General features: G+C 38.7%; 1 protein-coding gene across 1 annotated transcript in view; it reads left to right on the top strand.

Annotated features, from left to right (window-relative positions):
- LOC306973117 (guanine nucleotide exchange factor VAV3-like) overlaps nt 1-26,030 on the top strand; it is a 73,317-nt gene that overhangs the window by 1,485 nt on the left and 45,802 nt on the right. Inside the window, exons 2-15 of the mRNA XM_079569939.1 lie at nt 877-993; nt 4,780-4,838; nt 4,959-5,024; nt 6,800-6,917; nt 7,830-7,916; nt 8,341-8,409; nt 8,524-8,627; nt 8,871-8,970; nt 9,068-9,163; nt 14,227-14,295; nt 15,913-15,999; nt 16,447-16,532; nt 21,520-21,652; nt 25,035-25,144. Coding sequence (XP_079426065.1) covers nt 877-993; nt 4,780-4,838; nt 4,959-5,024; nt 6,800-6,917; nt 7,830-7,916; nt 8,341-8,409; nt 8,524-8,627; nt 8,871-8,970; nt 9,068-9,163; nt 14,227-14,295; nt 15,913-15,999; nt 16,447-16,532; nt 21,520-21,652; nt 25,035-25,144 — 1,301 coding nt within the window. The remainder of the gene's footprint in view (nt 1-876; nt 994-4,779; nt 4,839-4,958; nt 5,025-6,799; nt 6,918-7,829; nt 7,917-8,340; nt 8,410-8,523; nt 8,628-8,870; nt 8,971-9,067; nt 9,164-14,226; nt 14,296-15,912; nt 16,000-16,446; nt 16,533-21,519; nt 21,653-25,034; nt 25,145-26,030) is intronic.

Genomic DNA, 26,030 nt, shown 5'->3' with positions numbered 1-26,030 from the left:
AGAGTGCACTGTGCTGTGATTAATACGCAGACAAGGGCTATTTTTAAATTAAAGTCTGTGCAAGTTTTAGTAAGACGTTTACCAGGTATAGGAATTGGCGTTTTGTTTGGTTTAAGCTGTACATGATATTAGTTTGTTATATCTTTCCCACAAAGTAAAGTAGCGCAGGCCAGTTAGGTCAACCAATTTTAATTTAGGTGTTCAAAAAAAGTAAAACGAAACTATAACCAAGCAAATGCTGTTTGAATGTGGTTACAGACTGAGGTTTGCTGTATGTGCACCTCTCTCCCACACGCCTCCAGGCAGCGGGTCATTACAGGCGTCTCTTCGATGAAGTGTTCTGATAACACAACATCTACCCTTCAAATCTGTGTCGACTGCGCACGTGGTGTTCAGTGTGTCATTCTTATCTCTCAATTATGTGCAAAAGTTTGCTTTATAAAGTGTCCAGTAAAGAGCACGCGCTGACTGCTGTGATACTGTCATTAGGAAGTAACAACCAAACAGCATGCTCGTGGTTTGCGACTCTTTCAGTTGTGTCGGAGTAAAGGTTATAAAACTGTATCTGGCTCCAATGAGTTCTGTCATCTCCAATATGAATCATGAATAAAGTGACCAAGACTGTTTTCCTTTATGCTCGAAATCTTGCAATACTTTCTTTGAATCCAAACAAGTGAAGATATTATTTCATTGTTCTGGTAAATTATTCGTGCGAGGTCTACACTCCTACAATTGTTTTTTGTAGTCAAGTCAGCAAAAGTCAGTCAGTTCGGTTTACAATATGGTTACTTTAAATTGTATGCTGCTTCAGATAAACAAACAAGAATAGATGTATTATGTTCTCACCAAAATAAATGTAAATGTGATGTGCTGCAGTTTCTGTGTCTGAAGAACATCCGGACCTTCCTGACCTGCTGCTACGATGTCTTTGGGATGAAGAAATGTGACCTGTTTGAGGCCTTTGACCTTTTCGATGTTCGAGATTTTGGGAAGGTAACAGCAACACAGTAATTGTGTGCTTTGAACGCAACATATCAACATGATGGTTAATGCCGCTCTGCAAGCAGGTCGGTCTTTTCACCTGAAAGTCGACAGGAATCTAACTTCTATTGTGAAAGTACATTACAGATTAAGCTTGAATGTGGCCTTTTTCCTGAAGTTGTCCCATACAGACGTCATAATAGGGCATGGCTTCGCCGAGGGAGAAAATAGAATCTTAAGGGAAGATTTTTCACAGTTTTTAGCCATTTTATTGTGAAATATGAAATTATATGTCTAAATTGGGTCCATATGGATGTGTATTCACAGCAGATTGTTCAGTAGAAGAGGGAAAAAAACAGCAGTCGTAGCTAGCGCTTGCTAGCATTAGCACGATGCTAACATGAAGCATCATGGCATTCGCCATTTATTATTTATGGGCTGTTGAACCACTTTGCTCCTCCCCATGTCTTTGTATCTGTATTTAGTAGAAAACTATGTTCATTATTCGGCAATTGTTAAAAGGGCAAGTTGGCCATTTTATACTCACTACAGCCACCTCAGGTCATACGTGTAACTGCACCTTCTACATTAAGCTCGTGCATGACGGCAATTCAGTAATTTGAGTGACAGTGCATGATTTTAGAGGCAGTTGTGGTGAATAGGTCTGAGCTCCTTCTACACATTAGGACATTGCTGGAACTTGTAGGGGGAGGAAAATACATAATTTTAACATTTTTAAACTCCGTACAGTCCCTTTAAAGTATTTTGGAATAATTAGAGAAAGTTTAGATTTTTCTCCAAATTGTTTTCCCCCTTAACTGCTTTCAAACATGACCATATATGGGGCCATTCCAGAGATGCTGTCTATCTACTATATAGGTTCCTTGGTTGATCTAGCCATGCATACTCCCTAATGTTAAACGTTGAGTTCTTATTACTTTCATAAACCTCTTTCAATAACCCAGTATTATAAAGTAAATTGCATTTTCCCTTTTATAGCGCTATAGCATCTGCCTATGCCTGCGAGCTCCTCTGTGTCTGTGGTGCACTTCCTTTTATATTGCCTTGTTCTTGTGAGACTTCAGTGCGGTGCGCTCAGCGTTAGCAGGTCAGTAGGTCTGCAGTGCGCTCTTCCAGCTGGCTCTTTTCTGTGGGCTGTGTTTTTTATCATTTGAAACTGGTTTTGATTGAAGGACGCATCTTCTCTAGCCTGGGGTTTCCCATTTATTCTGATTTATAGGTTAGGTTTGAGCTTTTAGTATATCAATGCAAGATTTTTAAACATCTTTCCACTCTGTAATAGGATCGTTTGTTGATGTGGATTTGTATGTGCATGTTTGAATTCAGTAAGCGACATAGAGATCCATCTCCAATCATTGAAACCAATAAGGAAATAGAATAATCAAAGTAAAAGAGGTTTCTTCTTACTGACTGTAGAAGTGGATTGAACTTGCCCTGAGTTCTGTTTTCCCCACACACATTTTCTTTTCACTTCACGATTTTGCTCTAAAGAAGCTTCCACTTAATCTGTCAGCTCATAATCCCACCGGGGGGGAAACTACTGCCTGTAAATGTGCACCAAAACCAACCCCAAATGCAGTAATCTTAGTCTGCAATTTTCATATCCTCGCGACCTGATGATTTGGTCGCATTGTAGAGTTGTGAAAAATGTTACATGCCGGTTGAGTCCAGTTGGATGGCAGCCAGAAATGCTTGTTTGGCCCGGCTAGAAATCCTCAATCTCCTTCTGAATCAGAAACATTGCAAATCTGAGCCAAAGTCTAATCCACTCGGGCTGTGTCATGCCAAGGAGACTGGTCCAGCCTAGATTCTCCTCCTGAAGTTCTACAAGCAATTTGGGGTATTTTGCATAGCATCAAATATGCCATAATTTAGTTATTCTCAAAAGATTTAAATGAACGTGTTAAACACTGTTAAATTAAAAGATATGTTTCATCAGTCTTCCAAAGGCCTTTCTTAATTAGACATTTATACCTACATTTAAAGTTGTCTTATTGAATAATTAGCATGATAATAGTAAAAGTTAACGTCAAGTTTTTTCCATAAATTACAGTAAAATAAGTTTTCTGAACTGTTCTTAGTATTTCTCAAGAAATCTTAATCTGATGGTGTTAAACTCAGCTTTCTAAATTACATGGATGCGTCTGTGGTTTTCAGTTTGACTCAATTAAAACCTTTGCCAGGAAACTACTCAAACAGTTTTTATTTTTTACATTTTGTATGCTATTAAAGGAGACATAATTGTGCAAAATCAACAATTGAAAACCTTTTCTGAAGAAATTTGCAAAGTGTTTCCCACATCAAAATAATACCTGGAATGATATGTCACCTTTTACTTTACGCAGTTTTGAGTCATCCTCTGTACTTATGTAGTTTCTTATATATATTGGGTTTTGTTATGTCATAGACGGAAAGTGAAACTGTCCTCAACAATTTCGAAGCCCATAATCCAACCCCAGACTTGTTCTGAGCAGTTCTACACTCAAAGTGTGGCCATTATGGCATCATCTATTTGCTAGCATGCTGTTTGCCACGCTAGAGCAGAGGTCACTAAATGGCGGACCTCGGTCCGGATCCGGACCCATGCACCAGCCCATTCAGACCCAAACCTTGAATCCGAACTTTGGACCCGACCCTGAATCCCCTCAGACGAGCAGCTGTGTGTGCGCTCTCTCTCCCTCTCTATCTCTCTCCCCCTCTCTGACTGCAGAGCGGTAAACTACAGCCCAGATGAACAGAAAGAGAAAGTCCTACCTCTGAGCTCTATGACACTTTTTACATTTTTAGAAACGGTTTTGGAATGACTGTGGCTTGCTAAAAAAAAAGCGGAGGACGCCCTAATTAGCGGGATGTTTCCCGATCGGCAGCGAGCAGGTCTGAACCTGGACTAAACCAGGACTAAACCTGGACTAAGAAGGGCTCAGTGTTGAACTGAGCAAAGAGGAGAAACACATCACTGTTATATGTGCACATTGTGTATAATAGAGGCTACAGTATCCTACGCATTCTGCTTTGTAAGAGCCAAAACTTATTTTTGGCGCAAAAAAACAATAAGAGGATTCAATTAATTGCATTATTTTTGAATCACAGTAATAGATTTAATAAAGGCTTAAAAATCCCCATATAACCGTGAATTAACCCCGCATGTTCCGGACCTTTGCTTGACAATTTTTTTTCAATTCGGACCTTGGTGAAATTTTATTTGTGACCCCTGCGCTAAAGAGATTACTGTTGATTAATGCATTCTTCCTAATAATAATCAGAGTAATTCTCCATCCTCTGGCCCTTTTCAAATAACTCAAATATTTAAATTTTACCCCATATCCAAGCTTGAGTCAAATTTGATTGCAATTTGATACAAGGACCTGGATACAATATTGTCAAGTACTACGTAACAATTACAAAATACACTACATTATGTTTTCAAGCGTCTTTGTGTCTCCTGAAAAGCGCTATATAAGACCTATGTATTATTATTATTAAAGGCCATGTGTTGGTGTTGTATTGGGTAAATCAGTGATTCTCAACACTTGAGTACAGTGGTTTCCCAGAGCTTCTAAAAACTATGCCATTTTTTATGTGTTTATGTTGAAACCCACATGACTCAGTAGTTTGTGAGGCTGGAAAAAAGTATGAACTGCCAAATAGAAGAAAATAAATAGAAAAAGGCTGGGGAACCACTGCTGTGTATGGACATTATTTGGCATTTTAATGAACTTCTTTTCATTTGAGGTTAACTTAAATTCAAGTGCATTTTCATATCTCGGTGCCCTGCAGGTCATGGACACGCTCTCAAGGCTTTCCCAAACAATCACTGCACAGCAACAAGGGTTCAAGTAAGTTTTCAAATCCTCTCTCTCACATTTCTACATACATAAATCTCGCACTATACTGCATTGTTTTTCAAATATTTTACCAAATTTCTGAAGTCATCCTGTTTTTTTTCTCATTTCCAGGCCCTTTCCGACCGAGGAGAGCCTAAATGACGAAGACATTTACAATAATCTGGAAGACTTGATTGAGTATGTGTGAGGTATCTCCCCGTGGGACCATTATGTTGATAAGACATGATTATTTAGCTCAGTAGCGACTCATCGGGTGGGTTAAGCTCCCTCATGTTTTGGTAAAAGGCGCTGGAGATTGTGAGTCATTTTTCAGAAGTGATGAGGGCAGTTTGCATTGCAGCGCAGACAGGAAAGGAGACATTTATTACGTACAAAGTGTGAAAACCTAAAAAAACAATTGATGAGTGTCCTACAGGCCATCGGGAGGGTGAGTAAAGGCACTATGCTAACCACTCAAGCATCCACTGAACCACCGAAAGAACAAATACATATTAATATCATCTTTTTTTAACATAAAAGTTGCTTTAAAGCAGTTCTAAGTAACTCATGCCCTAGAGGCCATAAGCGTCCTACAGGTGTCGTAGCATGTTGCGTTTTTTTACTCATTAATTGTCCGCGAGAGTAAATACTGAAAAGACAAAGGGAGAGAGGGATATTGTACATCCAATTACACAATGAAGATCAATTTTCTCACTCAAGCTTGGCTGTAAATACTGTTTAAATGGTGCTAGCCCGCAGTTAGCTTTGCCCATTAGCCTGTTAGCTTCTTCTTCGTGATTCTATTAGTGTATATTGGTGACTCCGACTCGGTGGCAGCGAAGTTGCAATTGTAGTTTTCTGGCCAGAGACACCAGGGGGAGATGAAAGCCCCCCCCCCAATCATCCCATTAACACTTGTATCACCCCCCAGAGGGACTACAGAAATGAATTATTAAGGTAAACAAGTTACTTAGTACTGCTTTAACAATCACCTCAGGTAATTTGGTTGGTAATGTACCTTCGGATACATCGTCCATCTACTGTATAAGGAAGATCCATGAATCATAATTGGTTCACTAATGTCAATAAACATCAGCCTGCTTAAGAGATGCTGTTATCGCTCTACTTCCATGTCCAATGGAATTTTAGCCCTATTCCGCTAATGTGATTTTACTGATTTGAACCTGCTATAGCGCCGACTACAATGCTCTTTTTAAACATCTGATCACACAAAGAAAATACATTTCCTATGCTTTTCTGACATTAATTATCACATTATTATTTTCCACACACGAGGGCTTTATTTTAAACGCAAAAATCTCTTCATTTTGCCTGGAGAAATGGTGACACAACTGCAGTAGCCTAACTAGGTGTGAAGCCGTTTTTGACCTTTTTATCTGTTGTTGTTTTAGCAGAAAATTCAGATAAAGTTGCCATTTTTTCTGTGTTTGTCTAAGGAACTCTCTACAGTTTGGACCCAGAAGAAGCTTATTATTGTGTGTGATGTCATGTCACACTTAAAAGCCCTGTTCTCAAACTGGGACCTGGAGACACTCGGGGTTTCTTCAGCTATGTTTGGGTGGTCTCTGAAAAAAATTGTAATAAATAGATAATAAAAAATATATTTTCGAAAAAAAAAAAATCTGGGGGATTGTAGAGACGCAACAAATCTGGTCTGAATTTCCAAAACATTCAAAATAGCAGTTTTACAAATGTATTTACTATTTAAACTGTGCTGTGCTGAGCAACTGGCAACTCCATGATACTGGATTAGAAAACAGCTGCCTCTACTTGTACTGAAGAACATGTCTTACACTGGACAGAGTACGTAAGGCAGGATGGTTGTCAGGGTAATCACAGTGTGTGCATTTGTGAATTAAACTCAGATCACAGATTAAAACAAAGAATACATAGATAAATTACAAACTCACCTTTTGCAACTTTCATTTATGCATTTTTGTGTTTCGCTTCAGTGAGAATGCCCCGGAGGATGAAGACGACCTCTATGCTGCAGTTTATGGCTTAGAAGAAGACTACGCTGGAGGAGAGATCTATGAAGACCTCATGAGAACAGACCTTCAGTCTCCTCTGGTGCCGCACTCGCTCACAAATATGTAACTTAGACACTGTGTTGGTCAAAAGAAAGCAGAGTGGTATAACTTACAGCAGGAGTAGGCAAGTTTGCTTGGTGGAGGGCCGGTTTTCTTCATCGTCAAAAGACCAAGGGCCGGACCCTCCAATTGAAACAATTGAAGTAAAGCTTCACTTTCAACATATGCCAGTGTGTCATATACACTGTAAAAATGTCCATCTTAAATTAGATAAATTACTTAAAATCACTTGAATAAGGTTTTTTTTTATGTTAAATTTGAGTCGTTTTGAACTAATCTAAGATCAGAGAAAAACGCTAATGCCAATGGAACAAATAGGAATCCCACTGGAAATCAGGCAAATTAACTTTTACTGTAAAAAATATTTATTATTCACTTGAAATTATACAAAATAATCTGAATTAAGAAAAAACTTGTGCTTGTTACATTGGCAAGAAAAATAAATTATCTGCTCTAAGGCCAGACCAAATCTACTCCAAACTCCAAAATGTAGATTTAAGATCTTAATTCAAGTAGATTTAAGTCATTTCTACCTATAGATGAGTATTCTTTTAGGATTATGGCCTAAAAGGGTGCTCGGCTAAGGTATTTCAAGGTACTTTAACAGACCTTTGATCTCTGATTTGGGTCAGAATATTTCTCAAAATCATCTCGAGGGCCAGAGTTTGATGATGGAGGGCCGGTTTTGGCCCCCGGGCCTGACGTTGCCTACCCCTGACTTACAGAGGCACAGAGAGAATGTGAACTGGGCTGAAGCAAACTTTTAGCACTACTTTTAGCATCTCTCTTTTCAGAAGCCTAAATTTACATCCTTGTCAAGTTTATTAGCACTGATGTCAAGCCTTGAATGTGATCTTAGCTTTTCATCAGCTTGTTGTGTGTTTTGAAATAGGCAGAAGTAGATGTCCGGAGCTGCTGCCTCTCTGAGATCAAACAGACAGAGGAGAAATACACAGAGACACTGGAGTCTATAGAGAAGGTAATGTAAATATGTATATACACATACAGATGAATGACTGAGATGCAACAAACGGAGACTATGGTTGATCTTTTGAGAGGAAAATCTACTTTAGTGAGGTTTATAATGTTGTGACTGAAGAGGATGTTGTGGAAGGACCGAGGTTGTTGTTTCTGCTGCCGTGATGGACAAAGCAGAGAGGGTTGCAGCATGTAAATGAACAACAGGGTGAAAGTGCATCTATATATGAAAGACTTGAGAGGCAAAGGTGGCAGGTTCTTATATTCTGTGTATTATCCTGAAATACTGTACATAGCACTTGAACTTTGAACCACCATCCACCTTCCCATTTCACTGTCTTTAAATCCAATAATATTTGTGTTCACTATTTGTTCGAGCTGTTCTTATGTATCTGATTTTGCATCATTCTACCTTTTCTTTACAGTATTTCCTGAATCCTCTGAGCAAATTCTTCACCCCAAACGAAATAGACAGAGTTTTTGTCAACATCCCGGTAAGTTACATTTTTTTTTCTTCTTAAATCAAGCATTATTAAGAGCACATTTACTGTCAACGTCATGAAGATATCTGATACTACTGATTTACGGTTTATTTTTTTTAAATGTAGGATCTTGTAAGGCTGCACAAGAGCCTGATGGTTGAAATTCAGGATTCAATACTCAACAAAAATGCCTTAAATCTCTATCAAATCTTCATCACATACAAAGAAAGGTACCTATACATTTGAACTGGCTTTGTCTGTATTCGGAATATAGATGGAGCAATTTCATATGTTATTGTAGATTGCATATATAACAAGAAGAATGTCAGTTTAGGTAATTTAGCACATCTACAGTTGCAGTGTTTAGATATTTTAGCTAAAACATCGTAATATAACTGAGAAATGTTCTTGTTCTGACTTTACACATTACTTGTTGTTAAATGATCTTTTTCTGGATTTGAATTGCACCATAGATTGCTCATTTACGGGATCTACTGCAGCCGAGTGGAGATCGCCATCGCTGTGCTGGACCTCATCTCCAAAGAGAAAGAGGACGTCCGCTTAAAACTGGAGGTTAGATAAACATTATACACATTTCTGTTTGGATTGTGTGTATATGTGTGTGTACCGCTGTATTATTGAGCAATACGTATGTTATTCTTTTATTCAGGAATGTGCCAAAAGAGCCAACAATGGGAAGTTCACCCTGAGGGATCTGCTGGTCGTGCCGATGCAGAGAGTTTTGAAGTACCATCTTCTTCTGCAGGTAAGAAACACGCAGATCTACCACTGATGAGGACCTTGAGTAACACTGAACCACAACGAGATATAAATGATGTGCGAGCAGTCAGTAAAACCTCAAGCTTACAAGAGGTGCATATTACTAAAGAGGTGAGAAGTAAGACAGGAAATAGATTTTATCCATCTGTTAAAGGAATAGGCCACCGTTTTTACATACTGAGATATGCTCTTACCTCACTTTAGCCGAGTTAATATATCCCCGTCTGGTCTTTGTCCGTGCGCTCTGCCAGGCAAACGGAGCACATACGCAGCCTCTCCCACATGTCACATAGCTCCAAAAAAGCTCACGATAAAAGCTACCAAGCTCTTCCACGTGTTCCCTATTTAAATAAAGTTACGTGAAGTGTTTTCTTGCGAAGTATATTTACACAGAAATGTAACGTGTCGATTTTATAAGCAGATAAAAAGGGGGACTATGTTGTGAGGCGTAATGATACGAGGAGTAAAACGTCCGCGCAGTAACTCCTAAAGGTTATTGACGGAAGTGAGCGGGGGAAGTCTTTAGGAGTTACTGCGCGGACGTTTTGCTCCTCGTATCATTACGCCTCACAATATAGTCCCCCTTTTTATTTGCTTATAAAATCGACATGCTACATTTCTGTGTAAATATACTTCGCATGAAAACACTTCACGTAACTTTATTTAAATAGGGAACACGTGGAAGAGCTTGGTAGCTTCTATCGTGAGCTTTTTTGGAGCTATGTGACATGTTGGAGAGGCTGCGTATGTGCTCCGTTTGCCTGGCAGAGCGCACGGACAAAGACCAGACGGGGATATATTAACTCGGCTAAAGTGAGGTAAGAGCATATCTCAGTATGTAAAAACGGTGGCCTATTCCTTTAAGGAAATCATTATATGTTTATTACTGCTTCTTATTAATATACAGTTTAATACAAAGATAAAGTTGCTCTGGTGCTAGGTTAGGTTAGGTTACTTTATTTGTACTCGTGGGTAAATTTGTCTTGCAATTCTAAGAACTAGTCAAAACATTAAAACTCATTATACAAAGATAAAGAATCACACATATTTAAACATAAAGCTTGTAAGTGCTCCAGATACTAACAGGATGTGCCTTTGGTACACATGAAACTGAAATTTAAGCCACTGGATCGTAACAAAGATAAAAAAAAAGAGTGGTGCGCACTGAATGGGTGCTGCTGCCGGATGCTCTCTCATCGAATGCAATTTCTCCATCTGTGAGATCAATAAAGTATCATCTTATCTTATCTTATCTTAAAAAGTCGTGTCAGGGGCGATTAGATCCCTGCTTGTTCATCAAGGAAAGGGCAGCGGGAACAAAGCTTTTCTTAAAACGGTTGGTATGGCTTATTGGCATCAAAAACCTACACCCAGATGAATCAAAACTCTGAATGCAAAGGATGCTCAGTGTCTTTTATGACGCTTCGTGCCATCCTCGCTAACTGTTTATCATGCAGAAAGTCCAAACTAGTCTGAGGCTGGCCAGTGACTTTACTTGACCAGCTGATTCAGGGCGTTTTTGTTTCTAACAGAGGAGCTCCCATACCATGCGACCAGGCAGAAAGTTAGGCTCGCTTCGATCAATGCCCGATAAAAAAGTGTCTTCACAGTTTTATATACACGAAAGAAGGACAGTTTCCGAAGACAATGCAGTTGTTGGTGAACCCTTTTTACAAACAACAGCACAATTTTCATTAAAATTCAGTCTACAATCTATAATTGTTCTATAAAGATACCTGTGAGACTCCACACACTCCACTGGTTGTCCCTTTATATATGTTACAACATGTGGGAGAGTGTATCATTTGCACTATGTGATTATTGTTCTCCTCACATCTGCTGCTTATTGTACACTTCAAAATTCGCCAGTTACGCCGTTGTTTTATTGGGACATGTATATTTTTTTAGAACATTTTTTCTTTATTTTGTTTATTTCATTATTTCATTTTATCACATGTCCTTATAGCTTTATTTTTAATTTTGTTATTAGTTAAGTTTATGTTTCATGTCACAAAATCACTAGTTTTTTGAATATACCTTCACTGGCAATGGTAACAAAACAGATTTTGATTCTATTGTGTTATAGGTATAAACATTTAATTGGTAAGTTTATGTTTAGTTTCCTATTCCTATCATAATTTGGCTGTGATATGCAGTAAAAACACAAGAAATGTCTAATATATAAATAACCACATGAGGGAGCTGTTCTCCACGTATTTGTCAGCAGCCTGTCCTTCTGGGTCTGCATTTTTAGACACTTTTGTATTAGTCTTCCTTCTCTAGTCATGTTATATTATCATAACATTGAAGATAAGTCATAATGACTGCATTGGCTAGTGGTTGGTTATAAAACCATAGGTTAATCCTCCAGCCAGATGTTTCTGACCACCAGCCTGGCTCCACATCATGGAGATGGGTCCCCCAGCTCACTGCTCCTACAGGTCGCTCATTGACACTGACGATGGGTCAAATGCAGAGAACTAATTTCTCTACAGAGATTGATAAAGTATAACTTAACTTGAATGCATAAAAGCCATTTCCATTGAGTTCATTACACCGTGTACATAATACTTGATTGTTTGTTTTCTTTTTGCATGAAGCACTTCCCAAAATGGCTCTAAAGCACAGATACCGATGGTCTGAGAGGCCATAGGTGCAGCATTATTGATGACATACAGTAATTAGTATTTTGTTGCATTATTTAATGACTTATTTTCTAATCTTGTGACATCAGTACATGCTCTAGCGATAAAAAAAAAAGCATTGTCTTTTGTAAAGCCACTTATTCAGTCTGAAGCTCTTGTGTTGTGCCGTCTTGTTGTAAATACATGCTGCTATAACATGCCCATATGTGTAAACACTGAGCCCTCGCACAGGTGCATGAGGGGCATACGAGGAACTTCCCTCTCTCTCTCTCCCTCCCTCTCTCTCTCTCATCATAATTAAAAACACACAGACCTCGAGAGACTGGACAGATTTCATCAACAGATTGGCGCCTGTGTGCACGTTGCACTTCAAACAATAGCGTCTGCAAAGTTGATTAATCCAATAGACGTGCGTGGGATCCGTTTTTCATTTCTCAAAAGCAAATACGCGCAATTCTTTTGAGAAGGCCTGTGCATTCAATCTTACCTTTGTTTAGCTTGATTTGCATTTTCTTTTTGTCTTAACGTTTGGAGCAACAGTGCTTCATATTCTTTCAGTGTTGAATTATTTGCAGATGTAGCTTTATTGTCAAAAGCACATGTAAAGCACATGCGGAGAACTGAAACTGTGTAACTCTCAAACGAGGGCTGCAAGGTTTATCAATACTGCAACCGAGGTTTTGACTACTGCAATAACCTAACCTCAAGTTCAGTGTTTCTTTTCCCCTTCTGTTTCTGACATTTGAGTGATAGATATTCACCAATCAGAAACGTCGAGCCTTGTGATCTGAGGTTCAGCTGCAACAGATAAAAGTTTGTCCGAGTTTCCATAAAACAGATTCTAAAATGTTTAGATTGACGCTATGTGATGCCACGTAGCACATGAGTCACGTGGCTGTCCCCCGGAGGTACTCTGAATGTCGGGAAAGGGTGGAAGCCGAACTCCTCCAGAAGAAGGCGCTGTCCACATAAAATCTAATCTTTTTTTTAAAGTAGATTTATGTGGATTTTCTAATGTGGGGCAATTTCAGCAAGAATAATATCTGACAGTGAAAAGTAGCATGACTTCCTTCACTTATAATTTTAGCAGTTCATGCATTTAGATAAATATAAAAATCAAATCGCAATCTCAATATTTGTCCAAAAAAAATCACAATTAGGTTTTTTGTCAAAATCAGCCCTATCTCAAACCCTTGGTGCAAAAAGCCATCAGTTAACATACCCCACCTGACCAAATAGGCTCACCCTGGATTTAACGAAGGGGGTCTGGTCTAGGTTTAGCAACACTATGTGCCCAAAGAATGAGCTCAGTGGACGACCTGAACATCCTGAAAGACCTGTTTATTCCATCAATGTATTTCTTCTTCCCTTATGGCACGGGCATATGTCAAGATGACAAGTCCAGGATTTCTCTGGCTCACATTTTGAAAGAGTGATTCACAGAGCATGAGACTTCATTTTCACTCATGGATTGTCCGCCACAGTGTCTTAACCCCATTGACAATCTTTCGGATGTGCTGGAGAAGGCTTTGCACAGTGGTCACACTCTCCCATCATCAATACAAGATCTTGGTGAAACATTTTTTTTTGGGTCAGCCAGTGCATGTACTAAAATATGTACTAAAGGAGGTCAGCAGAGAAAAGGAATGGAGAGTACAGCTTCCTGGCAGATTGGCAGATAAATTTGCCCTCCAGTCAGTTTGAACTGTTGCGGATTGAGACTCTGCTGTCCTCTCCATTAAAGTGATAGTCTGTAAGTTTGCAAAGTGAGGAGAGATAAGAGTGAAATTTGAAAGTAAACAATCAAATTTAACCAGAAAGCCTGCCCTAGTTTGCAAAATGAGGAGAGCAGGAATAGGACATTCAAAAGTCAGTGGTTAAGCTCCTCCCCCTCCCTCCTGATTGGACCTGGCAGGCCAGTTCACAGGAAAGCACTTCTCATTGATCAAAGTTGTATCCCGGGGATTCTGATTAGTTGTAGAAATCAGCAAAGGGAGGGGCTTTAGAAAAGATATTGTTATTTAATATTACTTATGTTACGTCATATTTCAAGCCCAGGCAGTCAATTATTTACAATCTACTAAATTTGTAAAACATTTAAACTTCCAGACTATCACTTTAAGGCTGAACTGAAGAGACTGTGAAATGGGTGTCACCCTATGAGGTTACTCTGACCATTCTGCCACAGGAAAGCCGGTCAAACAGGTCAATCTGTCCTGTAACTATAGGGGTATGACAGAAAATTTTTGGAGGGCATAGCAATGTTTATCGCACAAATGTTAAGTTACTTTTCGTTTTATATTGAGGTTTTGCTTTCACTTTTATCAAGCAAAAACAGGTAATAAGGCTTTTTGTTTTAAATTTTATGTTTATGCCTTATATATCTCTCTTGTCTTTTTATCAGGAGCTCGTCAAACACACTCACGACGCTGCGGAAAAGAGCAACTTGAAGATCGCTCTCGACGCCATGAAAGTAAGTGGCCTGTTGCCGGTAATGGCCTGTAATCTTTGTGATTTGAGCTTGTTAGCTTTGATTTAGTGAATACTTCCAAATGCCGACTGCCACTCAGCTTTGTGTCAGAAAACCCATCCATCACAGAGGAACGGCGACGCTCGTTCATTTCCCCTTTCCCCGAGCAGCACAAATCTGCACTTACTTGACATCAGTGATTTGATCCTGATTTTGGGCAGATGCAGTGCTACATTTTTAAGAGGTACTTGCCTACGCTTGGGTAATGTAGGCAATAATTGATATAAATAACTAATAAACTAATAAACTAATAAACTAATAAATAACTGAAAATTGCAATAACAGCATTGTGATGTTTTACTAAACCATTTCAATGCAGCGCAAGAATGGAACGAAAATCATTACTTATTTTTTTACTTAGCCCATTTTTTAGTTACAATGCACTTAGGCCATTTATGTGTAAATTTAAATGTGAATAAAAAGTGTAAATCTCAGTAAAATTGAAAACCTCAGTGATATTGTGACACTTGTGACATGATATAATGTTTAAATAATACTTCAGTTCAGGAGAAAGTTGGGGAAACTCAACTCAATGGAACAAGTGTGCGCAGATGGTTGAGCAGGTCGTCTCATGATTGGTAGGTTGGGGTTTCAAATCCCAGATCCTGCAGGTGCACACAGTCGTTGTGTCCTTGGGCAAGACACTTGCCTCCAGGTCTGCGTACACTGGTGTATGAATGAGAGTGTGAATGTGTGAGTGGCTCCTTGATGTAAAGCGCTTTCGGTAAAAGGGTACTGTTAAACGATATCAGAAAAAAGTTACTACCGGTATTGAAAATATTAAAGTATCGAAAGCAAGCAATGAATAAAAAAAATCTTAAATATCTTTAGATGTTTAGTTTTGATGCTGTCGGTCCAGGGACAGCACTAAAGGAAATGTCTTGGCTGCTTCAACTCAAATAAATAATCCTCTCCCCATTTTTACAAAAACATCTTTTTGCCCCTATTTCTTTCAAATTTTTTATTTCATTTTTTTGCCTAATGTTTGCCCCATTTTTTTGCTCTACTTACCTTTTTTTTTTTTTTTTACTTTATCCCATTCTTCCCCTCATTTTGCCAATTTTAATACTAATAATTTCCCTATTTCCCTCCAATTTATTTCCCATTTATTCCTTATTTTTGCCCTATTTATTTCAAAAGCATTTGCCACAATTTGTCGCGATAGGTGTTGTTAAAAGTATCGTTCAGGTATGGGTATCAAAAACTAGGTATTGTTAAAGTACTGGAAACGAAAAAATGCAACGGTACCCAGCTCTATATACTAAGTTGAGGCCATTTACCATTTATGGGCTGTCATATCTAAACCTATGAACTTGTGGTACTTCAAAAGTCAAATTTAGTTGGTACAGAGAAGTAACCAGAGTTCGGTAAGAGTCAAATCCTCAGAGCAGAATACTAGAATGCACCTTTTACTCTAATAAACTGTACCTCCTTTCAGCTCACTGTCAATAATAGTTTATTGTTTTTGGTTTAATCAATGCTCCTCATTCTGCTCTGTTGGGTCTTCTATTGTAAAATTGTAACTTATGTATCTTTATGTGTGGTTGTTTAATTGCGCAGGACTTGGCTCAGTACGTGAATGAGGTGAAGAGGGACAACGAGACTCTGAGGGAGATCGACCAGTACCAGAGGTGCATCGAGAACTTGGTCAGGACTTTTAAGTTTAACGCTAACGGCAGTTTTACACAGTAGATCTAGCTTCTTCCTTCCCAATTGTAATATCACAAAATCACGGGTTCACAATGATAAGTCAATAAGAAAATAGATTTGGTAATTGAAAAATGTTAAGCTGAAATTCACTTGGCAGATTCATTGATTTCAGTTATTCAATTTAGTAAATGTATAAGTGAAATAGCTAGACTTTAAATCGGAGAAATTAGAGGATTTTTTTTCTTCTTTTTTTTTTTTTACCCCATTCCCAATGCGAGAAATGGAAGCATTTTAATTGCGGCCCAGTCTCCTTCAAGCAAAAGCACATACAGTAAACAAACCTAAGGCTCCTATATGCTCATATGCAAATTCAGAATGCCGCAGAGCCATGAATAAGCCATTAGTTTTGTAGGAGGTGGAAACATTGTGATTCGTGATTTTCAGAACCAGCCTCTGATCGCCTACGGTCGGCCCAAAGGAGACGGGGAGGTGCGGCTGGTGTCAAGCGTCGACAAGAGGAAACAGGACAGGTAGGGTCTCATAAGGAACTGTGGTATGTGTGCTAAGTTACACTGCCAAAGCTCCTCTGCAGTGCTAGACTTAAGACAGTATGGTTATCTTGTATTAGAACTATGTTATGTATTATTTCGTACATTATACTGCTCTATTCGTAGTTATACCTGGTAGGGCTGGGCGATATGGACTAAAAGTCATATCCCAATATATTTAGGTTGAATAACGATATACGATATATATCCCGTTATTTTTTCCACAAAGTGAGGCCTGTGAAATGAACTGTTAAGTCAAAGCCAAATACGAGTCGTTTTATTGAAGACTCACTATAAAATGTAGACATAAACACTGTATAACAAAGTTCCGTAAGGTGCACATTTAAATAAAAAATATATATAAATATAATAAAAATAGCCTAGAAAATAAAGGTCAATCTCTTTCTGAGGCCAACATTTATATATAAAGATATAACAACATAAGGTGCTCAGTTTAAGATAAACTTTTTAAAAATCGGCTTAGACTACCTGTTTCTTTTTGGTAACTTAAAGGGACTATACAAGGTTTAAAAATGTTAAAATTAAGTATTTTCCTCCCCCTACATGTTTCAACAATGTCCTAATGTGTAGAATGAGCTCAGACCTGTTCACAACTGCCTCTAAAATCCTGCACTGTCACTCAAAAAGTTGTTACTTCGAGTCCAAATTGCCGTCATGCACGAGCTTAATATACAAGGTGCAGTTACACGTATGGCCTGAGGTGGCAGTAGTGAGTATAAAATGGCCAGCTTGCATCTAGCCCCTTTAAGAGCTTAATTTGAAATATCCCGATATATGCGATATGGTCTAATTCCATATCTCATTTATAAATATATATTGATATATCTTAAATATAGATATATTGCCCAGCCCTAATACCTGGTTTGGATTTGGTTTATATTTGGTGCTACTTTTGTAGAACAATACGCTCTATGAGAAAAAGCCACAATATAGCACAGCACCTTACAGTACTATAATAATGCATTGGTTTTATATAGCGCTTTTCTGGACACTCAAAGACGCTTTACATTGCACTATTTGTTCACTCCATACTCGGTGGTGGTAAGCTATTATTGTAGGCACAGCTGCCCTGGGGTAGACTGACGGAAGCCAGGCAACCAGTCTGCGCTATCGGCCCCTCCGACCACCACCAACCACTCACTCACGCACTACATTCACTAGGCTTCCTGGTGTTCCCAAACGGTCTCCCATCCAAGTCCTGCCAGGCCCTTCCCTGCTTAGCTTCCAAGGTCTGACGGGATTGGGCAGAGCAATATAGTGAATTAATTAAGCAACAAATGTGCTATTTTACTCTGCCTGCACATACTGTATGTAAGTATGTTCATGAATTGAAAGTTACATTTTAGTAATTGCTATTAAAGTACAGCATTTCTTCACCTTCACAAGAAAGTATCCAACTGAACTCTATATTGTCTAATTGCAAAAAGCTGCTGTATTTAGTTTGTACTTTTGTAACTAGTGCTTGTATGTGGAAGCAAAGCGGAGAAGTTTCCAGAGCTGCTTCACTGCTTCACTAATTGGGAATCTTTCAACTAAAGCTGAGAAAAATAAAATGATGCCACTGTATCTTTCCAAATTTATGAAAGTTTGTTAAAGTCCGTGTTTTGTACAGCAGATTGAGATTGATGTACTTTTCTCGTGCACTAACGAAGCAAACAATTACAGAAGAAAAGTGTTTGATGAGGGCTGTACTGATGCGAACAATAAAATGTAAACTGATTTTCTTCTTTATCATGAAAAAATTAATATAGTCAAGAAACATAAGGTGAGTCCATTATACATAAAATACCCCATTATGATTATCTCAAGAACCTGATAACCCTGTAGTTTAGACTTATACAAGCACGTTCTGATTGTTGTTTTTGAGGATAAAAAAAACAAACAGGATATGCCATTGCCATGATGAGAGAATCCAAGAGATCATAAAAAGTTGCATTTAAAGGTGTATTATGCAACTTTTTCCGAGGAAAAAAAAAGTAGATGTTTGTACGTATTTGACCTTGAGTGACCCAGTGTATGACCCTGTATGAGTGGCCAGCATGGCGCCTTTACTTTCCATCACAGTGGTCTCTACAACGCTCCAGGATCAATTGTTTTGTAGGTTTTCTGATGAGAGGGTCCATCTGTGATGAAAACCTTCCAATCAATTGATCCTTGGGCGTCCTAGAGACCACTGGGATGAAAAGTAAAATTGCCATGATGACCGCTCACACAGCCGATGGGTTACTACAAGGTCAACTACGCGCAAATATCAACTTTTCTTTCCACATAAAAAAGTTGCATAATGCAGCTTTAAGTAGGCGAGCGGAGTCAAAATTACCATTTGGCCCTGTGAATTGAATTTTTACTTTTTGAAACAGAAATCAATCTCAACGTTAACTCGGGCTGTGCAATTAATCGAAATTCAATTAAAATGTTGATTGTTATGCTAAACAATTACAGAAATTGCATATCAAGAAAAAAACAATTATTAAGGATGCCCTCCTGCTAGTCCATCCGAAGTGCAGAAAGTCTCTTGTTTAAAAGAGCGCAACTAATCCATTGAACTACCAGCGCTGTGTGATGAACTGTTGTATTTGTCGCAGGAAAAAATGTAACAATATTAATAAGTTGCTCTTGCTGAATGGAGAACGGCAAAAGGGTCAATAACTCTTGACTCTAACAAGTCACACTAACGCAGCTCAAAGCAAACAGGAAAAGCATCATTTCATGCCACTTGATTATTTTTGTTCCCTTCACATTTCACGTGCCAATGGAAAATACTTTTTGTCCGACATTTTGTCCGGCGGCACGGTAGCACAGCGGTTAGCGCTCAGGCTTCACAGCTAGAAGGTCCGGGTTCGATTCCCACCAGGGACGGGGCCTTTCTGTGTGGAGTTTGCATGTTCTCCCCGTGTCTGCGTAGGTTTCCTCCGGGTACTCCGGGTACTCCGGTTTCCCCTACCACTAAAAACATGTACAATAGGCCATGATGAATGTGAGTGTGTTTGAGAGTGTGCATGGGGGACGACGGATGGAAATTAGCCCAAGGCTACAATCCGGTGTGGCTTGTTTACATGCATGAGACCCATGTATGTTCATTAACATGCACTGTCCCGACCAAATAAACCAATAAATAAATAAATAAATAAATAAATCAAAACATTGGCGCTGTTTTATGAGGTCATCAGGTCGCTCTGTTTCAGTGGGCAGGTTTTAGGGCTGGCCAGCAGGGGGCAGATGTGACATAGATTATTAGTTTAGAAATATGAGCATAGTCTATATAATTTGACAAAGGCTTGTTTGGAGCAGATATGCGTGGAAGACACCAGCATTATGTTTGAAAGATTTTAACACTCATCAGCCCAGCAAAATAAAGGTTTTTTAAATGTAAACAGAGAATTATAATGTGGAGGAGTGCCTTGGTTTTTTGTTTGAGTCTTAGTTCCCCAAACACCAAAGAGCACCTTCCCCCCAATTACTAATTCATCATCGACTTCCTGAGCACTTTGTCTAGTTTTATTTGTCCAAATATTTAGCTTTTTTAAATTTATATACTGTATGTCAATAAATAAATAAAAATAACGTAGCAAATAATCGTTTGAATAATTGTGATTTCAATTATGACTCAAATAATAGTGATTATTATTTTTTCCTATAATCGAGCAGCCCTAGCGTTAAAGGGACTATACAGAGTTTAAAAATGTAAAAATGTAACATTTTCCTCCCCCTACATGTTTTTAAGTGTAGAATGAGCCCAGACCTATTCACCACAACTGCCTCTAAAATCCTGCACTGTCATTCAAAAATTTATATTATATAGTCATGTTTTAATTTTGTTTAAGTTTTTGTCTTTTGACGAAAATGTAATTAAATTTTAGTCGAGATTTAGTCGACTAAAATTGCATGTAAATTTAGTCGACTAAATTTACATGCAATTTTAGACTTTACATTTATAATATTCATTATAATCATATTTAACCTTGTTCCTCTGCTTCATGGAGCTGCTCCCACATGAACAAACCTCAGAGCTGTTCCTTTGGCAGTCAATAGAAGTTTGGATGATTTTAGTCATAGTTTTAGTCTCATGAGTTTTAGTCCAATTTTTAGTTGACGAAATTAACACTGCTTCGGGTCTTGTCATGCACAAGTTTAAAATAGAAGGTACAGTATGACCTGAGGTGGCGGTAGTGAGTATAAAATGGCCAACTTGCATCTAGTCCCTTTAACACAATATTTGTCCCCAAATTGTCCCCACTGCCTTGCACTTTTGGTATCGGCGTTTCAAGAAAGCCTCGATATACATTAAACAGCGTGTCATACTTACCCGATCTACGGTGTACTTCCCCAATGGAAACTTGCCTTGTAATTACATCAACCCTGACCACACCTTACATAATGTGTACCATCATAGCATTTATTATAGTATTAGGTAACCCCCATTTGCCACGTTACACCACCTCTCCTGCTTCCTGCCAAGTCTCCAGCACCACCACACATGAAACATTATACATTCCAATGCATTTTAAATACGATCCTTTTCGGGAACAATTTCCATATGGGAGTCATAAGCACACGCCAAATCAAATTCCTCAACAATCACGGCCGGTGTATCCCGTTTTTTTCATCAACGCGGCTGGAAAATTGGCACGTGCTGCAAATCCGGCGCGAATCCAATCTTTAATACTGCAAAAATGAATTACAGCTTGCCATACAAATGGTCTCAGATTTGCTATTATTTATTGTGAATCAAACATGGCTCTCATCCATCACTCCTCGGCGCTAGACCAGGAAATGTCCATGTTTTTATTGGATGTTAACCACGTTTGATAATTCTGGGTTCGAAAAAAAATGCAATTATGCAAAACACAAACCATTAATCATCGCGTTTAAACAAAAGGGACACATAGTTGAGGTAAATGTATGCATTTCATAGCGCTATTATTAAAGCTGTCTTTGTTATTTTTAGGCACATTTTCTTATTTGACATCGCTCTGATCATTTGCAAAAGAAGAGGATACAACTATGAGATGAAGGACGTCCTGGATCTGCACTGCTACAAGGTCACAAACAACCCCACCTCTGACAGAGAGGCTAAAAAGGTGCTATTTTTAAAGGGACTATACGGAGTTTAAAAATGTTAAAATTAAGTATTTTCCTCCCCTTGCATGTTCCAGCCATGTCCTAATGTGTAGAATGAGCCCAGACCTGACTACAACTGCCTCTAAAATCCTGCACTGTCACTCAAAAAGGTGTTAATTCGTGTCTGAAGTGCCGTCATGCACTTAATATAGAAGCTGCACTTACACATAAGACCTGAGGTGGCAGTAGTGAGCATAAAATGACTAAATTGCATCAAGCCCCTTTAAATGTGCTGCTAAGACACATTTTGTGGACTTTGGTTTAATTTATTGCAATTAGAAATCTATTGTTTATTTTCCTTTCCATTTATTTACTTTTTTTTTTTTTTTACACATGTGGAAATCAGGATTACAAATGAACACGAGCACTGTTTCCACAAGATATTAGTGCTGAATAAACCTCCACTAAGACACTACGAGATCTAATTTAAAAATAAGTTACTTTTTATTGAATTATTACCTTGATTTGAGAAGAAAATGATATGCCAATGGAACAAGTCAATGGAGTCTTTGTACTTAATATACTGTATATATATATAAAAAAGAACATTGTATTGCATGTAAAAGAAGATGAAATATCTTATTGCCCTTCATCCTTAGTTAATAAATCAAATTTTACTTGAAAAACTATTATGTTTGCACTGTACACTGCCTGACCATTTAGTTGCATCATCTTAAGCTTTAACTGCAGTGCGCATTCCCTGTGGCATTGTTTCAATAAGCTTCTGCAATGTCAAAAGATCCACTTGCATTAATTTGTCACCACGATCTTGTATTGATGATGGGAGAGTGTGACCACTGTGTAAAGCCTTCTCCAGCACATCCCAAGGATTCTCAATGAAGTTTAAGATCTCTGTGGTCAATACATGTGTGAAAATGATGTCTCACGCTCCCTGAACCACTCTTTATTTCACAATGTGAGCCCAACTACAGCAGATCAAAACAGGAGCACTATGTAACTTTTTCTGTAAAAAATGTTCATATTCGTGTGTATTCGACCTTTCAGTGACCCAGTGGCTGTATGGGTGATTAGCCCACAGCGCCTTTACTTTCCATCCCGGTGGCTCCTATGATGCTTCACGATCAATTTTATTTCAGTTTTTTTTCTGGTAGGTTTTTTTTTATAATGGAATGTATATGTAACCATTCAATTAGCAGTGAAAACCCCAAAAAGAATTGATCCTGTAGCGTCCTGCAGGCCGTCAGGATGGTAAGTAAAGGCGCTATGTTGACCACTCAAGCATCTGCTGGGTCAATGAAAGGTGAAATACATATTTTAAACATATTTTTTTACATAGAAGGTTGCGTCGTGCACCTTTAAATCCAGGTGGACACTTTTTTATGGCTGGGCAGTGTATTTGAAAACACAAAACTTTTAGACCTCAACAACCTGTGACTCTTGATTTAGTTTAATGGATGAAAAATAAATACTGTTGCGTATAGTAATTGGCATCAGAAAACTCCCACACCATGTCTGGGCCCCTATAGTTGTATGTTTTCCACTGTGAGACAGATCCAACGCCCGCTGCTACTTACCATAATGTCCTATTCTTTTACTAATTCAGCAATAGCAACCACCTTTGATGTATATCTTGGCTGTGCATGTGTGACCAACTAAGTAGACGCTGTACCCCGCCAATAAAGCCACCACACACACACACACAGCGAGGGGCAGACATGCTAATAACAGCTGATAAATGTGCGCGCTCCTCCAAGGCTGCCTAAAGCTATAGATCATTTTGTACTAAATGAAGCCTCAGCGCTGTAGCACCCTCTCTCCCATCAATGATTTAGGACTCGCCGCGGCTTTAAAACTCTCCTCTTCGCGTCTCCACCAATCGGAGACGAGCTGTAGCCGTTATCGCACGCGACACAACGAGCCCGGGCAGATTAGCGCGGGGCCAAAAGTCACGAGATTTGAGAATCGATTGGAAAATGATCCATAATACAGCGCCATAGGCAAGGTTTATACTCGCGCAGCTACAGGGAGAGGCAGGGGGTTATGAGGCAATGCTGGGCAGGAGTGGAGCGAAATGTTGGCTTTATCCCAGACTGTTTAGCAAAAATGTTGAAAATAACAATTCTTGTATTTATTAGTAAAGTTGGGGTTGATCAAGCAAAAAGACTTTTCCATAGACCATGTTATATTGTTTTATGACCTAATCAAAATTTTCTGTAATTCAAATTGTATTCTACTACTGTATTTGCATTTAAAGGGACATTTCAGGATTTTTGACATAGAGTGTCATTTCCTAGTTTCCCAGTGTGTTGTTGACTTCTGAAGATATAATTCATGCTGTCCTTATATTTGAAGGGTTTTAGTGGTGCTAGGCTAGTGCTAGGCTAGCGCATGTCTATGGTAACTAGTAGCCTGCTTTAAAAACCTCTTCAAAATCATGGGGTAGTCCTCCAAAAGTTGCCATATCTGATTTGTAGAAAGCTCCTTTGTGAATTCCACGTGTAGTAATGCCGGCCGCTGATAAACAAACTACTGTAGATCCGGTAACCTAGCAGATCACTCCGTCGCTGCGTAACTCACAACCAGGAAGCTGATGCTGCTCAAAGTTATTTTAAATGCAAAATGGTTATATTTAAACAATTAATCAGTCAACACAGACATTTCTATCGGCAGCCTGGTGTTAAAAGTGATTTCAGTCAGACTGTTTTTAATGCAGGCTACTAGTTACCATAGACATACGCTAGCCTAGCACTAGCCTAGCGCCACTAAACTCTTCAAATACAAGGACTGCATGAATTAAAAAAAAAAAAAAATCTCCAGAAATCAACAACACTCTGCATAACTAGGAAATGAGGCCCAATGTCAAAAATCCTGAAATATCCCTTTAATGTACTAATGTACTAATCATTATAAGTCCGTTTAGTTTGTAGCTTTGGCTTTTCACCTGTGCCTCGGTGCCCCGATTCATTTGTCATTGTCTTGCGTGTTTTGAAAATGGCAAGTTCCAATAAATGACAATAAAGACTTAGCTGGTAATTTCGACAACACAGAACAGGCGGAGACTTTCCTCCACTTAATGGAAAACAATTTCTCTAGGTGTATGCTGTTTAAATTTAATCAGCATAATTATGAGTTTGAGAGCTTAGGATCCCTAGATATTTGGATTCCATTTCCCTCTTTTTTTTTTATAGCTGCTCATCAACTTTATGTGTTCTGTCATTTACGCAAGACAACTTTTCTCCCCAGAGTTAATAAATAATATAAAATTGAAATTAATGTGATGTCCTTTCTATTGCTTCCTGCTTTCCTATATAGCACTAAAACCGCCTGGGTCATAACAATCTCTGTGTGATATCAATGTCTGACTGTTGCCCTCTTCCTCAGTGGTGCTACGGGTTCTACATCACACATCAGCAGGGGCACACGGGCTTCGAACTTTTCTTCAAAACCAGAGAGGTCAAGAAGAAGTGGCTGGACCAGTTCGAGATGGCCATGTAAGTACTGCCTTATGAGGACACACTTGTTTGTTGTACATTGTTCTTGTCTATCAACTCTTCCTTTTTATGAGCCTTAATAAATCCTCTCTTTTACACCAACGCGCACTCAGAATAAACGTGTACATAAGAAACATAAGAACGCAGCGAAAATGATTGGAAAAGTAAAATATTGAGAGAGACGCTGACTCAATGCTGTGCGCCATTTGATCTAATTTGACAGTAATCAACATACCACTGACATTTTTCGCAGCACAATGTCTCGCACAGCTTTCGAAAACACGAAAGCTTTCCCAGTGTTGGTAATGAACAAATAAATGTGTTTTTGGAAGCCGTATCTTTTGTAATATTTTCTAACAGTGGGAGGTTTTCGCCGGGAAACTTCCACGGTGCGCGCTTTGTTATGCCGGCGCGGGAAAAATACAATGTTGTTTTGACATTACATCAAGACTGACTGAAACAATGCTTTTGTGCAGAAATACAGTGCTCACAGAATACTTGATTATCATCCGGTCTGTTGCGACGTGCTGGAGACGTGAAATAGAGAAAACAATAGGGGAGGGGAGGGGGGGTGCACATGTCAAACAATACATCATTAAATACAAACAAAAGTACAGTTTATGAGAGCAAATATGTAATCAATAACAGCAGCAAGAAACTCACTGTATTCAGAGGAGAAAAGCGCAGTGAAAACTTGCCAAAGTTCAAACCAAGGCTCAGAAAAGAGATGGTAGATGCTGTTGTCTGGAAATACATTATTTACCCAAGTAAAGGATGTTTTCCCCCAATGTTGTTTTTATTTTTAGACTAATTCTTGATTGACATATAGATACTGTATGCTGCACTTTGAATGACTTGTTATTCTTTAAATTCTGTATCAAGTTAG

This window comes from Gobius niger (genome assembly GCF_951799975.1).
Source record: "Gobius niger genome assembly, chromosome: 13".
Classification (NCBI taxonomy): domain Eukaryota; kingdom Metazoa; phylum Chordata; class Actinopteri; order Gobiiformes; family Gobiidae; genus Gobius; species Gobius niger.
This window is presented reverse-complemented; position numbering and strand designations above follow the sequence as displayed.